General features: G+C 33.6%; 1 protein-coding gene across 4 annotated transcripts; it reads right to left on the bottom strand.

Annotated features, from left to right (window-relative positions):
• Window positions 1-1,075: 1,075 nt before the first annotated feature.
• Window positions 1,076-25,775, bottom strand: LOC109819276 (Patched family protein). 4 transcript variants are annotated; one of them, XR_014429710.1, is made up of 40 exons: window positions 25,617-25,775; window positions 25,475-25,530; window positions 25,293-25,392; window positions 25,087-25,198; window positions 24,578-24,690; window positions 22,304-22,454; window positions 21,239-21,483; window positions 20,845-21,036; window positions 19,945-20,021; window positions 19,749-19,866; window positions 19,054-19,137; window positions 17,958-18,053; window positions 17,755-17,856; window positions 17,296-17,364; window positions 16,807-16,902; window positions 16,628-16,735; window positions 14,636-14,749; window positions 14,407-14,493; window positions 12,312-12,440; window positions 10,557-10,755; window positions 10,242-10,385; window positions 9,097-9,140; window positions 7,660-7,743; window positions 7,495-7,563; window positions 7,336-7,412; window positions 6,998-7,067; window positions 5,377-5,526; window positions 5,062-5,127; window positions 4,796-4,940; window positions 4,599-4,663; window positions 4,439-4,504; window positions 3,871-3,964; window positions 3,641-3,677; window positions 3,467-3,524; window positions 3,240-3,350; window positions 2,895-2,962; window positions 1,948-2,014; window positions 1,801-1,869; window positions 1,584-1,659; window positions 1,076-1,465 (listed from the first exon to the last, which is right to left on the bottom strand). XR_014429710.1 is itself a non-coding variant. In XM_083063809.1 (40 exons), the coding sequence occupies exons 1-39, from the start codon at window positions 25,650-25,652 to the stop codon at window positions 1,654-1,656; spliced, it is 3,774 nt and encodes a 1,257-aa protein (XP_082919935.1). In that variant the 5' UTR covers window positions 25,653-25,775; the 3' UTR covers window positions 1,076-1,465; window positions 1,607-1,653. The 4 variants fall into 4 exon arrangements, 3 of the variants coding, with proteins under 3 accessions (XP_082919935.1, XP_082919934.1, XP_082919936.1); XM_083063809.1 differs by having other exon boundaries at window positions 1,607-1,659; XM_083063808.1 differs by lacking the exon at window positions 1,584-1,659 and having other exon boundaries at window positions 25,617-25,774.
• Window positions 25,776-27,119: the final 1,344 nt, after the last annotated feature.

The raw sequence follows: 27,119 nt of genomic DNA, 5'->3' as shown, positions 1-27,119 counted from the left end.
TTCTTCGATGTGAGTTTCACGCCACGGGCCACAGACCACTCTCTTGCGCGACCTTTGCTGCCATTGCCACCAAGTCTTCACAATATTTTTTGCACGAGGCAACCCCAAGCAAATATAATAGAACGCGACCTTTTCTATGTTTCTCCTTCATGCAAGCGACCACAGTATTTCTCCTTCGTTCACTAATGCAATTATACTAATTTTTCTGCATAATTATTATATTCTTTTGTTTGGGCGAGAATTTTTTATGTGTCTACTAATTATTTAACTTCTTATTGAATACTTTGTAATTGTATATATATGTGAAGCGTTGACAACAACTTCAGCAATACATTCGAGCTTAAATAGTATGTTTTGCAACTAACTATTATGCCATAGATAAGAGTTGTCCTTATTATATTCCTTTTTTGGCCTTCTTGATAATTCTGGCAGCTATCACTTTTCTTGATAATTCTGGCAGCTATCAATTGCCATATTTAAATTTTAAAAATACTTTCAATAATATGTCTCTTAATTGGATTATGCATAATTGTTTATTTTATCCCAATAATTAGATAAATTTAAGCTAGCACTTATCACACTACCACTGCTGCATTATAGTAGTAGTGTCCTAATTTTTAAAATGGAAGAAACTCCTTTCTCCCAAAACTTGGCTAAACCTGAGGCATTACTCAGTCAAAAATGTATCATTGCAGGTTATTGGAATCAGGTTATATTACTAGAAATGCAATGTTCTAACAGTTTGCTTTATGCAGGTTTCATTTTTTATTTATTTTATTTTATAAATAAGATGAATTTGCAAACATTGAGATGCGAGAGTTGAACTCTAATCGTTTGAGTTCAGATACCTCTCAACGCCGTTTTACCGTGAATATGGTGTAGAGAAGAACTCACAAAATCAGAGGTAAGCTCACAGTTTTGACTGATATCGAATGATCTCGCCAGAGTTTGCGCCATCCCACAAAGAAACTATTCCAGCGACGAGTCAGAGTGATTTGGAGAGTAGGTTCATAAACTCGGACGATTTTACAGGTTAACACTCAAGTTTGACATCCTTGAAAATGATAACAGTAGATTACAACAAAAACAAAAGTATGTGAATATCTATAAACATATATTTGCTTCAAATATCAACAAATGTTCTCGGATGTTCAGGTACTCACTAAAGTAACTGATTGTCAAACCTACCAAACATCAGAAATTAGTAAAAGTCGCTAGGGTTTCTCCTTGACCATGTTCGGATATACAAGCAATGAACTTTCTCAATCTAAAAGTCGAAAGAGAAGATACTACTGATCCTCTATAATCAAAACAAGTTTTCTTGTTCATTACATATGTGGTTAGCATAGTTAAAATGTAACTTTCATCTTAATAGAGGCTGTTCTGATGAAGCAGAAGCCATGTCCTCTTGCTGCTCCTTGATGACTGTATATCTTAATGGAGGACCAAACAAGCTCAATACCACCTGAAAGAAAGGGCAGGAAATGTGAGATATTTCCTAATTAATTATTTGAATATATACTTTTTGGGTACAAAAAATGACTTGGGGGATAGGTAGGCTATCCTATGAGGTCAAAACATACCACAAGCCTCAGCAAGGGCTTACAGTGGTGCTAACAGATGCCTACCAAAGAGGATTGCTGGCAGTAGGAATTAAACCTGTGCAGAACAGGTAAAGTGCTTTGATTCCTACAGGCAGAACTAATCCCAATGGCAATTGTATGGATTAACGACTACATCACGTGTAAGGGTGTAGATGACGTTAACAAAAAGCTACATTTTTTTACACCACAGACTTACGGGTAGAAACACAAGACCATGCAAGAAGCCAATGATAACCAAAGCCAGATACATCTGGAAGTAATACACCTGCAAAGATCCGAAAGCTACTTTAACATTTCTTGAGCAGACAATCTAGTGTTGGAGCCAAGGTGATATGTCACATACCACAAAAATTTCTGATGTTGAGAAGCAAAGGACGAGAACTCCAACTAATTTTGTAAGTGTGATTCCACTGCCAAGCAAAGATAAATAATACAGAAAGAAAAATGTCAAAAATAATAATGTAGGCAGACACTAATAATTCAACCACCAATCAAATAATTTTTGTAACGAGTTATTTCTCTGACAACAGAGCAAGAGTTATATCAAAGCTCCACTACCAAATAACTTATAAGATAAACTTGTCACAAAGTCCAATGGATCAAAAGTTCACATGTTAAATTTCTTGTGCATGTGTATCTAATTCGATTTTGTCTGATAGTGATATGATTATTTGAAAATATAGGATATGGTGTAAGATACATATTTAGATATGTATAAAATATAGAAGAATGCACTCAACCAACCAACCCAGCCACTCTGCATGTCCACCCATAATTGCCGCTGAGTGGCTGACTAGAAGTCTGAATATCCCTTCTTTCTTACCAAGGATATGGATCCTAAGAACTAATATTAGTACAAGTCCAAGCCACCTTGGTGGAAAACTCATAGCAGAAGTGATCATGGACTAGTCATATTAAAATTCTAAGGCTCCACAGTGTATCATGACTTTGATAGTAAGATGTTACACAAAAGTACAATAACCTAATGCACCTACTTATACTATAAATCAGGTCAAACACTATGATATAATACAGTATAGTATAATATATAGGAGGCATATTAGGTGAGAATTGTTCTCGCTAATAATCATGAAAACAACTTTTGATCATACAATTATACACAGATGGTCAACTCATCCATGATTGTATGGTCAAAATTTGTTGTTCTCGTAATAACAAGAACAATTCTTGCTTGATATGCTCACTATATATGTAGTGGGCTACACTCGGTCCAAGGCTACAAATATTACAACCCACGACATTTCCAAAGGCAACAATAATATAACCAACCTGAATACAGAAGCCCCCATGGTACACAATGCTGTCTTTGCTCGTTGGCTCCTATCCCCCAAGCTTACCTGTGAACACAAGTATAAAAGCCCAAGATCATCAGAAAATGTGCATAGTCATCAATATACAGGTGGTTCAGTTGCATAAAGGTCTCGCTGAATTAATCAAAGTGTCAATGTTCCCCTGGTAATAAAGAAGGTAGAATTTTACATGCTATAGTAATTCCCAAACCCCATTTCCCCAACGAACAAATAGGAAATTGTAAAGTGCCACACCGACTAATATCACTGTTTCATACCATATGGGGAAGTCACGTCAATTTATAGAATAAAGGATAAGACTAACCATGAATGCATGTACTATATGCACACAGAACTCCACAGCAATCCCTATTGACATAATAAGGTTTACAACAGACACTGCATTGAGTTGAATACCCAAAATTGCCATTACACCCTGCAGGAGTCACAAAGATCGTGATTTTCATTCTGTAACTAAGTATTAAATAGGATACCAAAAGGGAAAGAAAATAAAAGATGAAACAAAATTCACAACTGTAAGATAAATGATACCATGAGGTCCAAAATTATCATGACCAAAACAAGTAATATTATTGCTGAACTCCACAAGCTGCATTGAATAGCGAACAGAAAAAAAAAATATTATGCTTAAATCCTGAAAAGGAGAGAACAAATTTAGAATTTAACTGTAAATATACAAGGTTTAAGTTTGGATATGTTTTATACCTGGATGTGATGACCAGACAAACCACAAAAATAGCACCTGTTATATCATCACAAGTTATTTAATGACAAATGAAATTGGTTAAGGAAAGACAGACTTGATATAATCATATGAAAAACTGCAAACATGGAAGGAAAAATGAAGGGTGACAGTCCAGCTTATACCACACAGTTGACTCACAAGTATGTCATCCTGTGTACATGAGTTACTTAAACCGTTTTGGAATACCAACCTAGTGCTATGGCAATGTTGATCAGAGCTAACATCCATATATCCAGGTATTGTTCAAAGAAGATATAAAATACAGAGTATGGAAAAATATCCATCTGCAAGAGAGAAACATAGTAGTCAGCAAGTAGTGGAGATTCACAAAAGAATCAACAAAGTGGGAGCCACTACAAAATGCTTCATAAGGGTGAGAAAATGGGAAGTAGATACATAATCATATCATCTACTTGTTAAAAACTTCATATCAGCAAAGAGACATTCAGATAAAAAGTGATGAGTTAGCAATACCAACAGAGATTGAGACTCAAAGGTCAAGTTAAAACAATGACAAGTGGATAACATTTCCAAGTAAAATATAATATTGGTGAAAGACAGAAATAATAATAATAATAATAATAATAATAATAATAATAGACTTAATCCTAGGAAAAGGCGCATAAATGAAGTTCTAATAGAAAAATAAAATTACAAGGAGAAAACAAAAAACGTGAAGGTCATATACCAAACAATTCTTGGATCCTGAATGCTAAAACAACTCAGGTAAAAATGCATAATGCCATTGATGTCCAAACCTTTAAAGAAGTAGAAATTCTTGCTGAAAAGTCCCTTGCAGCTCGTATTGCATTAACATAGTCACCCTAACAAGATTTTCATTGATCAAAACAGATAAATGGAAGTAAAAAATCATGCTGAAGCCAGGAAAATAAGATCATCATTTATCACACTGCATACTTGTCTATTAAGTGGTGTATGATAAGTACGAAACTCAGAAGCTTGTATGACACCACCCTCATAACCTGAAAGCCGGTTATAAGCAAAATCTACATATCAGTTTTTCAAATTTGAGAATGTTACAACTTGCAACAAATACATAAGGAACAGAATATAAGTTTTGTCCTTTTAAAAAAGGGAGCGAGTATCTTTCAAACCATTCAAATCTACACTGTTGGTGTAAGCTCCGTGACCACCCTTGGCACAATCAGCTGATGGCAGTGCATCAAGAAACCAGGGAAGCTTCTCTCTGAACTGTGCTGTAGATGGACGATCATTAACCAAATCCAAGTGGCGGAAACACTAGGAATCGACCAAAAGTGTCAGTCATTTTACTAATTCACCCTTTTGATTCACAGATGTATCTTTTGGCAGGCAGTATTGTATATAATAAACAAAAAGCTTGGTGGTAAAAGTATATTACTGTTGTACAGTCTTTGCACACTCCACCCAACCCACATGGACCTTCATCTGGAAAACAGCAAGGTGGCTGAACAAAGACAGACATTTAATATTGTAATTGAGAGATATATGATGGTATATTGAGCAATATTTAATTAGATTCATCATACAAACAATTGATGAATATAGAAAAATAAGGCTGGAGAAAAGACAGAAACCACAACATCCCAATGAATATGCATATAAATGTGCATGAATATAATTCAAAACTTGTAGTAGAGAAAGTTGAGCACGCTTTACACAAGATTTATCCGAGGACAAATAAAGAAGCACATGCCTGATCATCAGGTGGACAATAAGAGCCATTTGTGAATTTTCGACAGCAACTAAAAGCTTCAGGTGATATCCATACAAGAAAATCATCAAGCCATGAGGCAGCTGGCTTGGCTATGTAGCTTGATTCTGGCACTAATGATGCTCTAGAAATCTGCAATGTTATAGAACAAGATATACATAATTCATTCTTATATGCCAATATAAAAAATAAAAATACATTACAAGTGTAGCTATGTATAAGTCAACCATTCAACAATATTGATGAAGAGTATAACTTTTGTAATTAATATCCTTTATTTCTTCATTAGTTAACCTTGTACAGGTTCTTAGACTCTTTATTCGAGTGTTGTACATTTATTTAGTCCATTGAAACTCTTGAAGCCTAGGATGATGAATTGAGGACCCTCATACTTAGTTTAGCATAACAAGAGTTTTGGTATGAATAGGTGAGAAACTGATCACTCTGTATTCTCTCTCCATTCATCCCCTACCACTTGCATTTATCTTGTGTGATTTATGTTGATGATGTTGACATCACTAGAAATGAGCATGTCAGTATTATCTGTCTTAAACATCTGACCCATCAGTTTCAGACCAAGGATTTGGATCCCTCTTAAATACTTCATGGGTATTGAAGTTGCCAAGCCTTCTTCTGGCATTATCCTTAGTTGTAAATATGTCGACAGATGCTTAATTGTACTCATCACCACAAACAAACCATCCTCAGAGCAATCTTTCAACTCCACTGTTTTTCGTACAAAAATGTTGAGAAACTCTTCCTAAAAAAAAAATCATTGGAGAATCATTTATTTGACTCAAGTTAGGAACAACTTTCTCCATTTTCCCTTGATCTTTGTTTAAAATTTCCAGCTTGGGGAATATTTGCATTAAATACCAGCTTCATGGAGTGCAGTACATTTTTTAGACCACCTTCGCTTTGAAAATCTTAAACTAAATAACAATAATTGAATTGACAGCATCTCCCAAAACCAGAAAAGCACTTAACTCATAAACATATTCATTGTACTCATTTGAGATGGCAATGCTTACTTTGGGTTCATAAATCGACTTGTCATTATGAATCAATCACTCATGGTTTTGAAGTTGAAGTCACCACTGCACTAACACACTCTCCTTGTAGTCTAGGATTATTGTTGGAAGATGTACATTATAGTAGAAGAGGATGAGGAAACATCCTTCTCAGCATTATCAAAACTACCACTATGAGCCCCAAAGATAATCTGGCTGACTTTTCATCAAATCTTTGCGAGGTCCTAGGCATACATATGTTACAAGATGGATGCATATGACTTGGCTTTTGGGGGGGGGGGGGGGGTGGTATTGATTATGATTGATTTTATATTTAATTTGTATTTGTATTTGATATTCATTCATTCTTTCCTTGGATAGGTTATATATTAATGCTGAAATCTCAGTCAAACTCTTACATTTAGGGATCCTTGTTTCCAGTACTTACTTATCATGTATCAAGTGTAGATAATCTGCCTTAACTGAGTTTTCTCTCAAGCAATCAATAAAATATTCAGTTTCTACTAATATTAATGAAATGGAGAGGTTTCACAGTGATAATCACTTATTAAAGAACTTGACCATTCAATTACCTCATTTAAAAGAGAATTTGAATCACAGTGGCTAATGGAGCATAGCTGGTTTGTGTGTTTGGATCCCAAACTGCACAAGAATTCAGTGCAAAAGTTCAGAAAATACACTTAATTGATACATCTACTGGAGATTTTTCATGTGCTAGCACAGTGGAGGCAAATAGTGATATGCATAATTTGCTTCCCACTAATTCTATTTGCTTTTTACATTTAACTGCAACTTGCATTCTTAACACATTTCAGTTTGCAAATAGTACAACATTGAATTGTCTTCTCAAAAGAGAATCACATCAATTAATAAAGAGACAAGTACCCCTAGAACAATAAAATTAATCAACCTGTAGTTGTAATCCTTTACAACAAAATATAATGGTGGTCCAACTCTAAGGTACTCAGATATGTTACTGAAATAACCCTGAAAACAATAAAATAGAAGGAGAATGTAAGAGATTGGATAGTACAAAATAGAACATGGGAAAATAATTAGAAACTTAAACCTGAAGATAGGAATCCCGTGGAAGAGCAATCTGTTGCTCAAGACCAGGTTCAATCCTTGTGCATAATGCCTGTTAAAATAAAAGGAAACAAAAAAAATCACAAATAATGACATTTCCAAAAGGGCCTTAATGAAAGTTATATTTTTCATTTCCCAAGAAACTTACAATGCTTGCTAAGGTAAATGCAGCAAATATGGCAATGACCGAGATTTTAACTCCCCATAGTCCAAGAAATGGTGCATGAACCTCCTATATTCACACAATGATAGTAGAGTTAATTTTGATAAGTAAAGTCATAGGAACCAAAGATGGAAATAGAGATTTAACTCCCCATAGTCCAAGAAATAGTGAATGAACCTCCTATATTCAAACAATGATAGTAGGGTTAATTTTGATAAGAAAAGTGATAGGAACCCAAGATGGAAATAGAGAAAAGTGTGATTTTTTCTTGATTGAAACTGAACAGAACAAGCAGAAGTAATTCTCTGCTAAGGGCTTCCCTTTCACAAAGGATAAAGGGTCAAGATTGCAAACCCACCATCCTTTGAATAGTCTACAGATCCTTCCTTAACAGCCCTCTCTAGAACCATAGCCTTGAACAGATCTTTCATGGTTAAGGGGTCTGATTCTACACTAATAACTATTCCCCTGTTAAGAATGAAACCTAAGCAACCAATGTGTTGAATTCCTGAATGTACTCTTTTACAAAACCTGTATGCCTTACAGTCTTATTTGTCTTTCATACACATTGCTAGGACTACTAGCCCCAAACTGCTGGATGAGCTGACCTAAGCCTCTCCATTCTGGTTTCTTCCTGCATAAGAACCAGAAGATATTGATAAAAACCATTTGAATCTTCTTAGATGGCTTCACCCGTTGCACTTCAAAAATAAATTCAGCCCAGCCTATCCACCCCAAAGGATCGTCACACACAAAGATGGGCAGCTCCACCTTTTTACCCCTTCAATTCCCCCTTCAAACCCCCAAATTTCTACCCTACTTGTCTGCATTAGGATGTATCTCTCAAGTGGGTTGTTTGTAGGAGACTAGGAGCCCTCATCCTCCCAATTGATTCCTTGCTTTTGCATTCACTTTCCCAGCATTTATATTTGATGTTATCGATTCCATCTACACTGTACTTGATTTCCAAAAGCTGAGAACTGTATTTGATGGTTACTTGCTTAAAAAAAACTACTTAACCCACCAAAGCTTCAAACCTAATCCTGGACTCCATTTCAACTGCTTGTTGGTCTAGCAGGTCAGAACAATTGGCTAAGAACCTGAGAGGGGGGAAAGTGGTTTTATTTCCTTATTCAAACTAAACACAACAAGGAAAAGTAGTTCTCCAACAGTTTCCCTTTCACAGAGGATTTCTCTTTTACTTGCAAATGTTCCAACTCACTGAATGCCCATTCCATCCTCATTCTCCCCTATTTATTTAACTAATCTCAAACAAAGTATAATTATCTTCAGAATTTTGTGCCTATGATCACCAAATATAATAAGAAAACAATAAAATTGAATTCATAGAACATAGGTACTACAATAAAATTTAATTTTTAGTTTATACTTGATCAACCCGTGAACTCAATATGAGTTTACCTTCATATATCGTGTCAGCAATCCATCTCTTTCCTGCCTATTGCCTACACTTTGATTAGGATATGATTAGAACCATATATAAACAAGGAGAGAAAAAAGTTTAAAATACAAAATACAACAGAAGCTGAAAATAATTCATGATTATTCTTTAATGGAAATGTTAGATATATAAACAATTATTGAGCATCAATTTAAAAGTAAAAGTTTAATTTACAAGGTGGATACTTAAGAGTGAATTATATCCTTAACATGTTTGATGTTTCATTACATGAGAGTCCTTTCATGTTGAAGCATTAAAGCACATAAAAATCATGCCTTGACTTAAGAAAGTGTGATTGAATCTAATTAAACCCTACAAAATTAGCTTGTATGGTGAGTGCTACCCACCACTTATATACTCTATTTTGGCCTTATCTTTAGTTGATGTGGAACTTAAGTTTTTCTCAATACACTCCGTCACACTCAACAATATTGAGCTTAGCACATGGATATACATTGGGTGATCCTTTTTAAATGATCCAAGATAGGTAGGACTAACAATACACCTTCTCACACCCAATAGTATTGGGTGTGGTGCATGTATATATGGTGGATGACCCTTTTTTAATGAATCTAAAACAACTTTGATGCCTTTTTAAGAAAGTGAGATCAAGTCTAACTAAAACTTACAAAATTAACTTTTAAGGTGAGGATTGCCCCCCACTTGTATGTTTTATGTTAGCTTTATTTCTAGTTGATGTGAAACTTAAGTTTTTCCCAATACCTTGTGCTGAAACTAAATCTAACCAAGACAAAAATAAAAGGGCAAGAAGGCTCAAATTTGTAACCACTACACATGGAGCCTTTGATATGTCAAAGACCAACTTGATCCTAATAGCTTAAGGCTTAACCTATTAGATAGAGTAACAATAATGGTTTACTATCCAAGTAGATCCCTCATGCAGAAGAGCTTTGGGCTTGAAGCAAGGACAAAGCAAAAGACCCCATCATAAACGCATAAGAAGAATAGAAGCATAACTGATCAAAACTTTTACACATGATCATAAAGGCTATACCATTTTGAAAACCACTATACCGAAAATCTTAATCTGTAAGATGCAGGCTTAGCATAAAAACAAAGTATCCATGCCACAACTTGCACATACCTTCATTCTGCTCTGTAGAGGACGAACTTAACTTTATGCATGGAAAGCAGTCAATCCTGTTATCCTTGGCTCGCACAAAGTCTAATGTAACCAAAGCTACAAAGGCAGTAATCTGTAGAAGGAAGTCCAGTAGAACCGCCAAAGCTATAGAAAAGAAAATCCACGAGTTATGAAATTGTAAAATCACTTTCTAAAGGAGTTGTATTTTTACCCTTCTTTTTATATGTATAGGTTAAATTTTCAATTCAGCATACACAGATGTCAATTCAGTATTCTTTTTGTCCAAAATACAGGGAGAGGAGAAAATTCTTTAACCTGCAATCATGGAGAAAACACGGCATGCTGGCATAGAAACAAATGATCCTACAGCAAATGCCAGAATCTCTGATAAGCTGGCCAGTGTTATTGAAGGTCCAACTTCACCCATTGCACCGCTTATTTTTTCTTCAATTGGTAAACCTAAGGGTTGCCGTTTCACAGCATCTACGATTATGCACATGTTATCAACACCAACCTGATCATAAAATGAAAATCCAATTAAAGAAAAGAAACTCAAATCTTACAACACTTACAGAACAAATCTTCGTATTTATACAGATAGCAACAACTTACACAAGAAGCTTTGCTGACTAGACTACAACTCAGATCTAACTGTCAGTTCAGCTCAGCATAACTAACTTCAGTTAGTTACAATTACAACAGATATTAAACCAAGTACAGTTTAGTATTCACAAGTGTGAAGCTATCATATACACAATCAAATCCTTGCTCAATGAGTTGCAGATTCATATTCCAACTCCAGTTATATATTACTATTGCTTTGAGTCACAATCCTATTCTTCACTCATGAAGCTTGATATTTTCTTTGTTTGAGAACCGGTTCTTAACAATTCATTTATTGTTTCCTATCTATGTTTCTACTCAAGCTCAAGTGGCTGACATTCTCACCAAGTCTCTTCCTAAGACTCAGTTTTGTTCTATCAAAGACAAAATCAAGGTTCTGAGTTCCTCACAAACCTGAGTTTGTAGGGGGGAGTAATAGAGAGTTCTCCTTTGTATCTGTAATCTGATTGGCTATCTGCCACATCAGCATAGTTAGTTATGTTGTTAGTTAGGATATCTGCAAGCTGATTGGCTTATGCCACATAAACATAGTTAGTTAGCTTCTCATGTACTCTTTCTGTGAAACTGAATAATCAGATCTCTCTTGAAGAGATCAAAATGTAAATAACAAATACAAAGCTTCATATCTTTCTTTCGTTTTTTGTTATTCTACAGGGACCAATGATGACAATGTCCAAAGTCCCTACATGAAACTCTACATTTTGGTCCCAGCATGAATTTTTCTTACAAATTAATCTCCACTTTTTGTTGACATTATGACAGTATTAGAGTATCTTTTCCTATAGCGACTGAAAAAAATGTGTTAGGTGCAAAGACCCAAATGAAATGTAAATTTGTTTCATATGGGGACAATATCTAATACTCTAGTAACATCAACAAGTAGCAAGGACCATTTCGTAAACATTTTTTTTTTGTATAGAGACCAAAATGTAGAGTTTTTTCATGAAGGATCAAAACGAAAAATGATGTTAAGTGCAAGAACAAAATTATTAATTTAAGATTAAAAATAAACCTTCATGGAAACAAAAATATTCATTGAATGGCTTAGTAGTTTGGAATTGAAAAATTTTAGGGTTTGTTTTTTAGATTTTTCATTTTGAAAGAATTGATTTTCAAATAAAAGTATGATATTTTAGAAGTGAATTGATAAGAATTGATCTCCAAAGTCCAAAGAGTAATTAGGACATAATTTGTGGGTATCAATTATGCCTGACATAGAAGCTCAAATTCATGTTTCCCAGTATCAAATCTCTGCATTGCAAGATTAATCCCATCCACCACAAAATTTATCCAAACAAGCATGGATACTGTACAAAATTGTATGCTGGAGGAACCCAAACTGGCACTTAGTCAATTCAACCTGAATAATACTCATAAGACAAATATAGCATCTCTGATAGCAATTAATAAAATATACTCAAGAATGACAAAAACATATAAACTTACAGCTAAAACCAGAAAAGGTATGACTTCCATTATGATTAGTGTTGATTTTACTCCAATAGCACTGAAAAATCCAACTGATCCAAGGACAGAAAGCATAACAAGCAAAACCCCCAAAAGACCAAGCAATACCTGCATAACATCAAGTTGAAGAAAGAGAAGCATAAAATAACGATAGCCTTAATTAAAGAGTCTATCCATAACATCTGAAAAGGTTAAAATTAATTTCTAGCATCTTTGGGTCAACCAAATGAGCAAAGAATTGAAAATAAATAAATAATGCAGTTTGTTGTTAAGCATTAGAACCTACAGAAGAATTCAAGATAAAATGTACTCTATTTGTCTTCTCATTAACAATGGTAAAATGGTCAACAATCTTAAACCTGATCTAATATTATTATTAGCCTTTGTCTCCCATCTTACACACATGTGACACAGGAAATTGAAACCACTTTGAAACTTAAAATCTTTAGGCACTAAAGTTAAAGTAAATTGAAAACAAAACTCCAAATTCAAAAGTGAACTGCCCTCAATAAATAACATAGCTCCCTTGAAGGCTCACATTAATGGAATCAAACCAAAACAGCTCTGACACCAAGAAATAAATTTAAGATCTTGAGAGAAATCAAAGAGATCATAGAGACCAAGAATGGAAACCTAAGATGAATGTAGGTCTCAATACACGAACAAACAAAATGATAGCAAACAAGAATATTTACAATGATCAACTAGTAAATCCAAATTCCAAAATATAGACTCCCAATGTCATAAACCAACTATTTCAAAATCTCAACTTATTAGATGAAAACAAGTGAATATTTTATATTACATCTCCAACATGCCTGCTTATGCAACAACCTTTAGAGATTAAAGTGCACACAATGCATAGGTGCACCTACCTTTAGCTGAAATTTAACTTTTTATTACAAGAATAATGGCAGCAAGGAACCTCTACACCACTCAGTCATAGTCATAGATGCCATGTTATGAAACAACTATCCCAAAACTTAACTTATTAGGTGAAGACAAGCGGCTGTTTTATATTACATCTCTAACACCCATTGTTTTAAAAACCAGACCAAACCAATTGGTTCAATCAGAAATTGGTTTGGTAACTAGTCCATTAACTCCAAACAAATCAGAGCATCCCAGAATCAGTGGAAACCAGTGTAAAAAACCAATTTGAACCAGTACTTCTATTCTTTATTTTATTTTTTTTTAATTTAATATAAAGCATTTTTTTAGATAAATGAAAACACATATTTAAAGAGTTCACCTAAGTATACATTGTTTTGTCAATTGTTAATTTGTTATTAATTTTCAACTTACAAAACATATTTAGTCATTTATATTTATTTAAAAAGTTTAGATTCTTATTTTCCATAATTTTATATTATTTTATTACTTAAAAAATATTATATAATATTCAAAAATATAAATTTAATTATTACCGGTTTAACTATAGTTAGACCATTGAATATTGAATCAGTACCTTTACATCACTAGTTCAATCACATCATTATCATCGATTCAGTTTTAAAAACATTGCTAACACCCCACCCACAATGATAACAGATGCCAAAACATGCAAATTGTTTCCTCATCAACTTTGTGATCTTTTGCATTTATTATTATTAATGTTGGAAATAGGAGCATTTAATGATTATTACGATTCTTCCACATAGCTTAGTTAGTGTGTTTAACTGAGTTTAATGTATCTTATGAAGTAGTTTTCTAGAAAATAGTAGTAGTTATTTATTATCTTTGTAATCACAATTATTATAAACAGATAACTCTGCTGAGTGGTACACTCACTTGAGAAAATTCATAAAATAAAATATTTGTTTCTATCTTCTCTCATTCTTTGTTTCTCTCATCTCACAATTAATATACAACACTTCAGCTCCGCTATGTAGTTTAGAAGCTTGGGATCCTCATGAGCATAAGTTAAGAACATTAAAATCAAGAAGTACAGTTTAGCACATATTGACACTTACATTATGCATGTATTGTTTGAGTATACACACAAATCAGTATCAGTGTACAAAGTAGATGGGAAAAAGATAATTGCAAGCTTCAAGAAAAATAACAAGCATACCTTGGACGAGAGGTAGAAAGAACATGGGTGAGGTGGTGTATCTCCCAAGGTCACCGATATATAAGCAAACATTACAATATAGCTCACCTAATATGTTGGAGAAGAAATTTATTCAATATTCCAGTAAAGCACATCTTTATGAAGCCACAACCAAACCAATAATTTCATTGGCTTACACACAACACAAATCATGTTTTCACATTCAGTTGAAAGAACAGAAATTTCATACAAGTATGGTGATGACATCTGCAGTGCTTTCTCTCTTCAATTCTTCCTCAATTGAACTTTCAGTTGAAAATGACAAGGTAAGATTCCTAGATTGCACCATTGGAAGCAATTCCTCCTTCCAAATGTAAAATTGGTTCAAAAAGTGTATGGACAAGAAAAGAGAAGAAAAATTCAGTAATGAAGTGCCCATAGAATTCCCTATACATTCTACATTCAGTTTTAGTCCTTATCATCTATGGCTACAAGGACTAAAATGTAAAATTTGTGAAACAAAGATGAAATGGAAACAAAAACAGTATGTATTATAAAGACTAAAATGGAATTTTTTAATTAGAGATTAAAAAGTAAAGTTCATGAAACTACAGGGACATAACGGTAATTAAACCTAAACTAATATTCCTTATCAAGTAATTATTACTAACCTTTTTATTTTTTTAAATATTAATAAGAAAAAAATATTTTTTGGGAGCCTAAAGCGGATGTTTTACTTGCCTAAGGATTGGGTTGGGCCTGTTGACTATTGTACTGCATGGATATTTTCGTACTGAAAGGATATTTTTTTGGGAGCCTAATGCAGGTGGTATATAATACACTCCTAACTGAATTTTGGTTATAGCCTGTCTGTTTCTCTCCCTCTCTCTCCACAACTCACTTATAATAACATAAGTTCCACATTAGTGGCTTACAGATGTATTTGCAGCAAGAGGATATAGGTTGGACTTGTTTAATTTATTAGACTAACTGCAATTTGGATAATTACACTTCTCAGGCATTTTATCAGCCTTTGATTGATCAGAGTAGATATAGTCACAGCTACACAACTCTAACATCTTGGTCATCCTAATGTTGTTTCTTGGGAAAGTCACACTAACTAAACTCTACAAAACTGGTTTGTAAAGTGAGAATTAATCCCTACCTTATTTTGACTTTCTTTCTAGTCGATATGGAACTTGGATTTTTCCTAATAAGTTTGGTACCTTGTTTGTAGCCAATCAAAATTGTTACAATTAATTTCAGTTATTTATGTCAAACTTTTTGTTGTCAAAAATGGACCAGCTGATTCAACTGGTCGGACCGGAAACCAGTCAGTCTACTGGTATGGAAGAACCACAATACTGAGGTGTGAAAAAACCCATCAAAAATCAAATAAACCAGCCCAAAACTGGTCCACAAAACCAAGTTGAACCAGTCCTTTTCAAAAGAATTTTTTTTTTCTCTAAAATTATTTAAAATATTTTTTATGATAAATAAATAAATATATTTAATAAAAAATATAAACTAGAATAAATTATGTTATTTATTATTTTTAATAATTTTCTTATAAAGATATAATTTAGTCATCAATATTAATTAATAAATTTTTATATCATGATATTTTATATTTTATATTATATTAATTTGAGATTTTTATACTTTAAATGTAAAATTTTTAATATATATTGTTATATTTTATTAAAATTATAATTAAAATATTATATTTAGACTTATAAATGCACTTTAAAAAAATATAAATATATAAAACGATGTTTTATTTTAATTTTAGTATTATAAAATTATGATATTATGTTTATGTAATGTTATTTTATATATTATTTAAATATTATTATTCTATTTATACCGGTTTGACCATGGTTCAATCATGGTTGAACTATTGGATCTTGAACCAATGCCTTGACCGGTTCGCTGACCAGTCAGGTTTTAAAAACATAGGTTAAACTGAATAACCAATCTAGTGGTTATTTGATCCTTATCCGAAAATAAATTGTCAAAAAGCTCTTCAACAAAATGTCCCTTGTTTCTTCAGTTAATTTACTAGGATAAACTTTTAATTGAAAAATTAACCGCCTAAGATGACAACCATTTTCTTTCAATAATTAAGAATACAACAACAGCATAAGGATTTAAGGGGATGTGTCAAATAAAATGCAGATTTTGAGTGCATATAAGCTACACAAGAATCAATAACTGCAATGAATACATTTAGTAGTCATACCTTAGCTAACTGGATAAAAGCTTTTTCCCAGGCTATTGCCTTCCCATTCTCATCTCCAACTCTCGTAAATGCATTATTGACTGGGTACGTGATAATAAATGCAGAAGCCTAGAATATAGGATAATCAGCATAGCAGTCATGCATGAAAGGACATCTATGCCAAAATTCAAGATTCTTACCTCAGAATAATTGTTTCCAGAAAACCCTCCCAAGGCAGTAGTTGGCTCAAGGGGAGCCTTAAATGCACTAAAGCATGTTTCAGTAGAAGTGTAATGCTGAAAATGATAAATTCAAATAAATAGAGCCTACATATATAATAGACAGACAAATTAAAGTCTTCTTAAACAAAAGCTATGCCTATGAGATAAAATCAACATAATCTATAACAAGTAATTATGCATAGAAGCACCCAAGGAAGCATTACACATTCAATCCATTTGACACAAAAGACTACACTGTCTAAAAAGAAAATAAAAACAAAAAGGCAGGTATTCCATCCATGCCTATGCAAATATTTCAACGAGAATTAGTATTTTTTGGAATTTAGTATTTCCTAAAACATTAATCTTTTTATTATCAATTTTTGCCCACTCATAAAGTAATCTGCCTTAAATTAAACTCATTGAATAACAACTAAGATAATCCATAATCAGATTACAGAATTTTACCTGAAAACAATACTCAGCATGTTCAACACCGCCATAGTTGTCATAATTGTCAGGATCCATTTGAAAATACTATTAGAATAAAAATAAGGAAATCAAATGAAGGCTTCAATGTATGCTAAAAAAATAACAGTGAATTGAAATATAACTGAATAAGAGAAGTGCTAACAAAACACTTTCCAACACACTTTCCTATTAGTTAAAAACTAGTGAAAACTACAAAATCATGAGTGCAATTCATTAAATAAGGGGTGGGATCCACACAATTTTGTAATTTCCAACAAATTTCAACCAATAATAGTGTTAAAAAGAGTATATTAGAGAGTGTGTTCCTAACATTTCTCAAATAAGAAGAGCCAGCTGGTTGTACAACTTACATATAACAGAAGCCAAATAATTAATTATTTGCAATACAGAATTCAAAAGTACTACAGGAATAATTAGGAAAGTAGTGGTTCGGACCTGCAAAATGCTTTGAGTGGCACAATCTTCCCCTAAAGGCTTCAAGCAAATGTCACTCAGAGATACTAACAAACCAGAATAATTTGCACGAATTCCATCAACCTGTCCAAATATTGAAATGTAAATATATTTTGTAATAAAGTAGGTCCCACAATGACTCTGTTTAAATTCTAATAAGTGATAAGAACAGAAAATCAAAACACCTTTTCCTGAATTTCAAAAAGCAATTCAATATTTTCTTCTGTTATGATACTTGGTGGCTTGCCGTGCTTAGATTCAGGGATTGTCGCTATTATGAGCTGAAACATACACAAACAATATTGTAAAATGTGATTTATTTCAGATAGAATAATAGCATGAAATAAGAAGGGAACTTAACGAAAACATTGAAAAGAAAACTATGGTTGACTTGACTTCATATTCTCTGCCAAGTAACATGTTTGGATAGAATGGGAAAACTTTCCTGGAAATTTAAAGACATTGAAAAGAATTCAAGATTAAATGGGATGGACCACCAAACTCTACCCTGATAATATGTCAGCTATTAGCATAGCTTATAATTTTGTTCAGCGTGATAGAACAAAACATGTTGAAGTCCATTATTTAATTTGTGTCAATAAAGGACTTCAAAACCTTGAGCTCTTTCAGTTGACTTGTAGGGACTAATTTTTAAATTTAACAATTATTTAATGTGTCAATAAACTTCAACATAGCAGCCATCCTGCCAACAGGGGTTTTGAGGTCTGCCACCAAACTGTACAAGAATAATAAATATGAACCCATTACCAATTTCAAGCCTTACTCTTTTGCTCAGCCCTCTATTCTTCATTCTATACACACCAAAACTGCTTTCTTACATTTTTCTTAATACACTTTAATAATAATAAAAAGAGCAACTCTCATATCATCATTAAGGAGGTTTCATTGGATCAAAAAGTCAGGCGTTTGACTTCTATTTGGCATAGAGCACGTGGTGTTTTTATGGGAGGGTATTGAGTAGATGTAATTAGGAACTATCTAGCTTTGCTTCATTGATTTATTTTTTTTCTCTGTTTTTTGTTATCTTTTTACATTAAGGAGGATTCCTTATCCATCAAACTCAATTTTTTCTCTCCGTCTTGATCAATATCTTCTTTTATTTGGGGGGGGTGAGGAAGGGAAAGGTAGTAAAGGCCAAAAATGCAAATGAGCATGCATGATAGATAACCTATTTACATAAGAGGCAGCTTAGATTGGATCACATGCATAGAATTACAAGACCAAAAAGAAAAGTAAAACAAATTATAAGCAAACTGACACCTGTTCAATTCTGTAGAATGGAGCAAGGTGGCTATCAAAAAAATCTTTCTCTTCAGCTGCCTTACTCCCAGGACCAACCCATAACTGCAACACAAAGAAGAAAGTAAGGCCAAACTTCTAGAAGAAAATAAGGATTATGATCATAGATATATATTCCTTTTAAAACTTATTTTAGCATCACCTCTTTTTAAAACTATCACCTGTATTTAGTGACTCTAGATGAAGTACTAGAGAACTTTTTTGTTGTGTGTTGAAAATCATGATTATATATCTTAAATTAGAATATTGGGAATTCTCTAAAACTCCAGAATTCAGGCCCAGAAATTGACTGGTATGTATCCAAAAAGCTCAAGCAGACAGAAAGGTTGTTTCTATAAGAATGAACCTCTGGATAGTATTGTTTTTGCTTAGAAGGACTTATTTGGTGCCATAAGCCTTTATGAAAATATTTTTCTTCACATTATTTATAAGTACAGATTCACAGTGTAAAACAATTTTAATTTGCTTGAGCTGTTATGCAAAATGTGCTTAATATTGAGCATAAGTTCGAACAGCTCAGCCAAACATGTCTAAGGGGACATAAAAGATAAATAAAACAAAGTAAAAGACCAAAAAGATTGCAATTTTTGCATGTAGAAGTTACACAAGCAAATGAAAATTGCACACTGGAGATGCAACAGATGAAAATTTAGTACCTTCTCAGGTCGGGTCTCCACCTCAAAACGAAGCAAACCCAGAGAAAGCAATACAACAATTGCCAACGACAAACAAAGGACAACTGTGGGTTTTCTAGCTGCCCATCTTCCATATGTCCTGGATGAAAAAAAAAACCAAAAAGAAATCAAAGATTATGTAATTGAAAACCTAGCAAGAGCTGCTACAACCACTGACCTGTAAAAGCTGGACAGGCATCCTTGAACAAAAGAAAATTGCACCACATTCTTCCCTTGAGGATCTATCAGTTGCACCTTTTATTTGTCAAGACAAAGTCAACAATATCATAATGAGTAATAACTATAACTATTCATTATACATGTGCTATAAATCATTTAACTCTCACATTAATGTAGAATTAAAAGAGGCAAATTGAGAAACATCATTTCAGGAATTAAATCAGGTCTCATGGCTAAACCAAGAAGAAAACACAAGAAGTTGTGTTCCTTGTGTTTCGAATTACAGTATATTGCCAAAAAGCATTACTTTCTGCATTATGCAAAACATTTTACATACCAAATAAAAGTGTTTCCTAGAATTCCAAGATCTTTGATGAATTGCTTTTTCAATATAAAATTGCTCCCAAGACCCTACTTATGTTAGATGCTGAGACATATGTACAGACTATTCAAGGGCAGCAGTCCTGTGCAGTTAAAATACTGTAACGCAAAATACAGTTTGACAACCACTACTATGCATACAATACCAGCTATTAAAAAACAGCCCCTCCTAAAATTTTCTTCAAATAAAGTTGAAAGAATGGATTTTGGAAAACAAGGTCTTCAAATAAACAACCCTTGCAGCTTCCATTCCTTTAAATAAATAAATAAGTTGAAAATTGAAATTAAGCACATGGCAAGTGAACCTGCACACTATCTATGTTTCTAGCCCAAGGAGCTCTTGCTTTAATGGATATGTAGATTATAAAAGTATAAAATCATTCATTTGACTTCAACTAACAACTTAAGCTTATGGGACAGTTGGTTTCCACAATAATAATGGTGATGGATAATAGTAGAAATCTTCCTTCTAAATCCTAAACACGATGATTGATACAAAACAAGATTTTGCACATACCTCCTCAGGATGAGTTCCATTCTTTTGAAGGTTAGCAAAACTACTTCCTTCACCGACCATATCATTTAATAATGGTTCCACACTGGATCCAAGGCCCCTCCTTCCTCTTGTCCTTTGCAACAATGCCCACCCAAACAACACAAAAACCAATACAATATACAAGATGGCCAGCGAAAACTCCACACATCTGACCTGTGGGTATAATTATACAAAAACCAGTTTCACAACATGTAACAAAAGCTGAATAACAATTTTTCAGTAGACAACCAACCAATTGCTCCACTAAATAAGGAAAGGCAATACTTTTACAGAAAAAAAAAAACACATTGAATTTATTCAGTCATAAACAAATGAACATTCCTCATAAAAAAGGATCAGAATGTATTGTTTCAACCTTTAGAGATCCAATTCTAATGGAGCAGGGGTCTTTTCTGGGTGGAGAAGGTTCTGAATCCGAGCAAACAGGTGATGAAGGACAATCGCCACAAGAGCAGCCCAGTGAAGTGTCATTACACGAATATACAGACACATTCATAAGTTTCATAGGAGATGGGTCAAGAACGGTTGTCTTAAATTGTATAGAATAAGGAGAACCAGGAAAACCAGGAGGAACTTTCTGACCAAGAAATGCAAACCACTCTGGCGATGACAATCAGAAGTTAAAACGCATAAGCACATGAAGAGCAGGTATAGAATGAGCAGATAAAGGGAAAAAGAAAAATTCCAATGACATGCAAAACATAATATCAGAAGCAGCTACTTTGTACTACCTTCGACCCTTCATATAGAAAACAAATAACTAATTTATCAAAACCAATAAAAGTAGTTAAGATAGTTAATTTTCATTAATAATGTCATAGAATTAAATTTTATTCCAAAAACACCCTTTGAATTGATTGGTTTAAATATTAATTGCATTAAATGACACTACAACTAATTCAAAAGATAACTTCTTCTACCAATAAGTATAACTTGTATTGTTAATAGATCAATAAATGCATCTACTTACATGAGAGTATATAAGGAAATTAACAATTAATACATATTAAAGTAAGTATTTGTTTCTTAGAATTAGGACTAAAAACGTATACCCATTTGTTCTTATATAAAGGACCGGAGGGAATCCCAAAATACAAACAAGAAAAAGTATGTCTGCAGCTATTTAGGATCTGTTGTATCTTTTCATGGCTGAACCTGTATATTTCATCAACCTCAGAAGTCAGAACTACACACATGACATACAAGGAGCAAGCTAATAGTAAGTTAACTCCCAAATTTCCTATTTATTGTTGCAAAAAACTAAACATTCATTCCCAAATTATAGACACACATGCTCAATGAACATATCAAATTATCAATACAAGAGGGAGGAATCATTCTAATTGCAAAGGTAAGATCACTTGATAACAGAATTCATATATGTTTGCACAATAAATCCACCCGTGTTATAATGGATCACCTTTAAAATTGCTAGCTCCAGCCCCAACAAAATCTATGGCCCTGGTATTCATTGTCCCAAACTTTACATCCTTACATGATTCATATAGACCTTCTCCAAAAGTTTCAGTTATGGAAAATTCAATGCCATCCACAGTCATATTACCATTAACCTGAAATGAATATAAGATGGTCAATAACAAATTATAATCTTAAAGTCTATAGTGAATTTATAAGACTAAATCACATGGAAAAAAAACTAATTTTTCTATTATTATATTATATAATAAAACAAATTCCTGCCTATAACACATGCCATATTCTCCTTAAAATATTTACCACCTTTTTTACATCTCTCACTCTAGCTGTTGACATACTTTTGTATGGTTGATTCAATGATTATGTTCTTGTTGGATTAATAATGCCAATTGTTACTGCTTAGTCAGAGTCACAGTTTCTACATTCCAAACCACCTCATTAATTTGCTTTGTTCGCTTCAGGAGGTAGCGCCAGCTTCAATAAGGTAAAGGTGTCAGGTTAGTTGTCCTCTTTCACAAAATTATTTGGGTAGACCACCTGAAATTGCCTATAAATGATGCAAAATAAAATTGCTTTTCCCCTCTGTTCACCAATTTATTTACTAAAAGATAAAACAACAAAAGTCTTATCCCATTAGGTGAGGTCAGCTCATGAATCTCATAATGTTATTTGGTTCAGTTAAAGACCAAATCTCAGATATTATTCATCATATCCCTCTTAATAACCTCATCCATTGTCCTTCTTGGTCTCCTCTCCCCCTTTTCAAATGGCTAAAACTATCCAATCTACTCTCCTCTTTGATGTTTCCATTGGTCCATTTTTGTACATGCCCAAACAACCTATGTGCTAGCAAAACACTGGAATTTAAACCAACAAGAAAGCTACTTTGGCTTAGTAAAAAGAAGAAAAATGACACCAGAACAATAGCAAATTATTACTATATTTACAAGTTATAGCCATTTTGGTACATCCAGAAAGACCAATGCTACCATACGTGTACACAAGTCAACATACTGGTAATTTATAAAATTTTGATCTAAATTTCATAGCTCCCAATAAGTATCCATAAAACATTGAGATATGAATAGGTTTCATAACAAGATGGATCTGGATGCAAACTATGAATTTCTAAGCTATTAGGATCTAATTGCAAGGTAATGTGGGACTTGAGTCCCACATTGGAAGTAAGAGAACTACAATGACTACCGTTCATGATCTGATTCTCCCAAGATTCTTATCAATTGGTAGCAGAGCCTTCCACCATGTCTCTCAGCAACAAACAAACGAGCAGCACAAATAGTGATGCAACATTGCAGTGTTTGCCTGGGACTAGTGAAGGGGCTAGTGCACAGCCAGCCTGTGTGAATACTAAGGTTGTGGAGCGTGGTGGGATATTAGGACCCAATAACAAGGTATGGGGCTTAAGGTCCACACTGGAAGTATGGGATTCTGGTGTGAGGTTTATAAGGCTTTGGGCTCTCTAACAACACCCAGCTCTTGTGGTGTAGTTCTCCCAAGTCCGTATCTAAACAAATAACAGCACAAAAGGCATCAAGTCGTTGCATTCTTTTAAACTTTGTTAATGAGGAAGGATTAATTAGTTATAGGAGCAATGGAGCATGATAAAGAAACTATATGCAGTTTACCAAGATCAAGCTAAGATATGAAATATTTCAAGTTCACTGAATTCATATCTATTTCACACCAGAATTAGCCATTAGAAGAACAACTGAACTTTTCAATTATGATTTCATTAACAGATACCATAATTCAGCTATTTTCTTACTATCATAAGAAAAGCATGAGCCTGAAATGAGAATACGTGCCTATCTAGGGATTGATATTTTTTTATCAGATCTAGGGACTATATATTATTTTCACTTTATTTGGCTTTATCATAAACTTTGAAAGTACGCACTACATAATTTGCACTGAAGCAAAATATACATGAAATAGTAGCACTAAAGGGAATGCTGTTTCTGGTGAAAGACTGCAAGTTTTTCTCCCAAATTGTTCAGCATTATAGAACTGCTGGAACCTCAAAAACAACATCTCCATACATAAATACTAACAAACAGAGTAGCATGCTGCTAAAAGGAAAAAAAATGCCAAAGTTGTACAATTACTTTAAAAAGATATTTAAGCCTAGGAGCACTGAAAACATTCCTGTAACCATAAAAGAGCCAGCCAAAAACTTAAAATGTCAAAAAAAAAACAGTGTTATTACAAAATAAGTTCAGAGAAGGAAATGCCTGACCTCAGAAATAGATGTCACGTTGATGAATAAACTCTGATTAGGAGAGCAAGAAAGTTCACAAAAAAGGTTTAGAAAATTCCTCAAACATGCTGGACAGCCCACTAGAATTGGTACTGCCTGCAAGATACAATATGTTTCTGTTAATGCATAATAGAAACAGAAATAAACAAAATAATGATAAGGTCGTTAGGTCAACATGTCATATGAATGAGATGATTAATGAGAGTAGTAAAAGAAAATTCATAAAATAGTCCAACATAAGCAAGAAAGAGCAGCTTCCAACAGAAATAAGGTTATATCACAAGTTCACAACCTTATATTTAATTAAGAATGAGGTAATGCAACCGGCAACAACCAAATTCGCTCGTCAGCACATGCATCTCTTGAATTTAAGATTTAATCAAGACAAATGAGTTACCCACGTAAAATCAGAGACTTAAATAAAACATGGAGGTCGGTGAAAACCTAAATTAAAATAAAAGACAGGGAAGAGATAAAGAAAAATAAACTTGCCTGTTGAACCTGCACTCTCAGTGTGTCAAACTGATCCGCCGTACAACAAACATTTCCAGTTATGGTGGGACACAGACTTTGAATTTTGGCAGAAAGTAGGTCATCAGGCTGGAGTTAGGAAGCAAAGCAGCAGATATGGTTAAATTTGGTACAAGATGATCATGAATCAAGATCATGATCAAGTAAAAAAGAGATGATTCACCTTCACAGAAGGAGAACCATAAGGGCAATTGAGAGCCTTCCCATCACTGCGTTGACCACATATATCGTACATTGCGCAGTATTCTTCCGAATGCTTAGCCCTAGGAGAAACAATTATTAGAAATTAGTGGTTTTGGAAAGAACATGGATCTTGATGGTGACCAAATGTAGATTCAGGCGTACCTATATGTTCCATGTTGTGAGGCAGCGGTGAGGGAAGGCGAAGAGAGTAGAAGTACCTACATCACATGGTAGTCCAAGTTCAAGTCAACTAAGCGATCGATGAAAGAAAGAATGAATAAAGATAGATTGTGTTAGTTCTTGCCTGTAATAGAACCGAAACAGAGAAGATGATATCCATATTCTTGTTCAGATGATGATACTGCTATGCGATGCTACTCAGTACTCATCCCCGGGACAAAACACGACACCAGTGTTGGTTGGGTTTCTTCATTCAATGCTTGCCTATTTGTATTCAAAACGCAACTTACAAGGTGAGTTCTTCTACGTGGATCCTTTTCTTTTTTTTAAAAAACGTGATTAGTTTAATTTTTAGGATTTATTTAGTTTACAGAAAAATATTAAAAAAAAAAAACAAAATAAAACAAAGAAAACAAATCCAAAGTGAAAGTTATTTGACAAAAAGAAATTCAATTTTTTTTTTGTTTTGTTTGATTTGGAAGAAAGTCAAAATAAATAAATAAATATATATATATATATATATATTAAAACGTATGCAAAAATTATGATAATTTAGACTTTATAGATCTTAAAGCATTCATTCCCATTTTTTTTTAGTTTTTTACTCAAATAATACTATTTTAAAAAATATTTACCCAAATAGTAATCGGGCAAAATTATTTTCCATTCTAGAACGGGCCGTTCCAGATTAAAAAATAACACATAACGAATAGATCAGAACGGGTCGTTCCAGATTTAAAAAATGCACATAAAAAGTGGAATCAGAACGGACCGTTCTGAATCCGGAACGGGTCATTCTGGCCTACAGATTCAGGTTTTTCTTTCTTTTTTTTTTATTTTCACTTATCAAATACCAAAACTTAGAGACTAGCATCAAGTGATTAAATTTATTGAATATTAACATTATAAATATAACTAAATAAATTTATTAAAATTCATTACAACAATAAAGATCAATGGTGGCGTGACCAGAAGTGTGACAATAGGAACAATTTTTTATACGATTATGTTATTATCTAATGTCCATCTCTATTCTAATCATGTTGGACTTTGGTCGACCAAAGTTCTTTTGCGTTCTAGATTTGGCCACAAAGTTAGAAGAAACGCAACATCTGAGAGAAGTTTGACCCGTTGAAAAATTTACAATAAGACTAAATGAAATGTGGTACGATTGCAACAAGTTTCAGAAAGTTCATATCTCTTGCTCGCATGACCCGCTGGGAGATTTACAGTAAGGCGTGACCAGGAGTGTGACAATAGGAATAATTTTTTACATGATTATGTTGTTCTCTAATGTCCATCTTTGTTCTAATCCTGCTGTACTTTGGCCGACCCTTAAAAGTTCTTTTTGCGTTCTAGATTTGGCCACAAAGTTGGAAGAAACGCAACATCCGAGAGAAGTTTGACCCGCTGAGAAATTTACAATAAGGCTAAATGAAATGTGGTATGATTGCAGCAAGTTTCAGAAATTTCATATCACTTGCTCGCATGACTCGCTGGGAGATTTACAGTAATGATAAATGTAATGTGGTGTGATTGCGGCAAGTTCTAAAAAGTTCATATCCTTTACCCGCATATACTCGCTTCATGCTTACATGCACATTACGACTATCAAACTTAGATATCT

The sequence above is a fragment of the Cajanus cajan genome, chromosome 9 (genome assembly GCF_000230855.2).
Source record: "Cajanus cajan strain Asha chromosome 9, NIPB_CcT2T_4, whole genome shotgun sequence".
Taxonomy (NCBI): domain Eukaryota; kingdom Viridiplantae; phylum Streptophyta; class Magnoliopsida; order Fabales; family Fabaceae; genus Cajanus; species Cajanus cajan.
The sequence above is the reverse complement of the archived record's forward strand: the minus strand, read 5'-3'. Positions and strand labels throughout refer to the sequence as shown.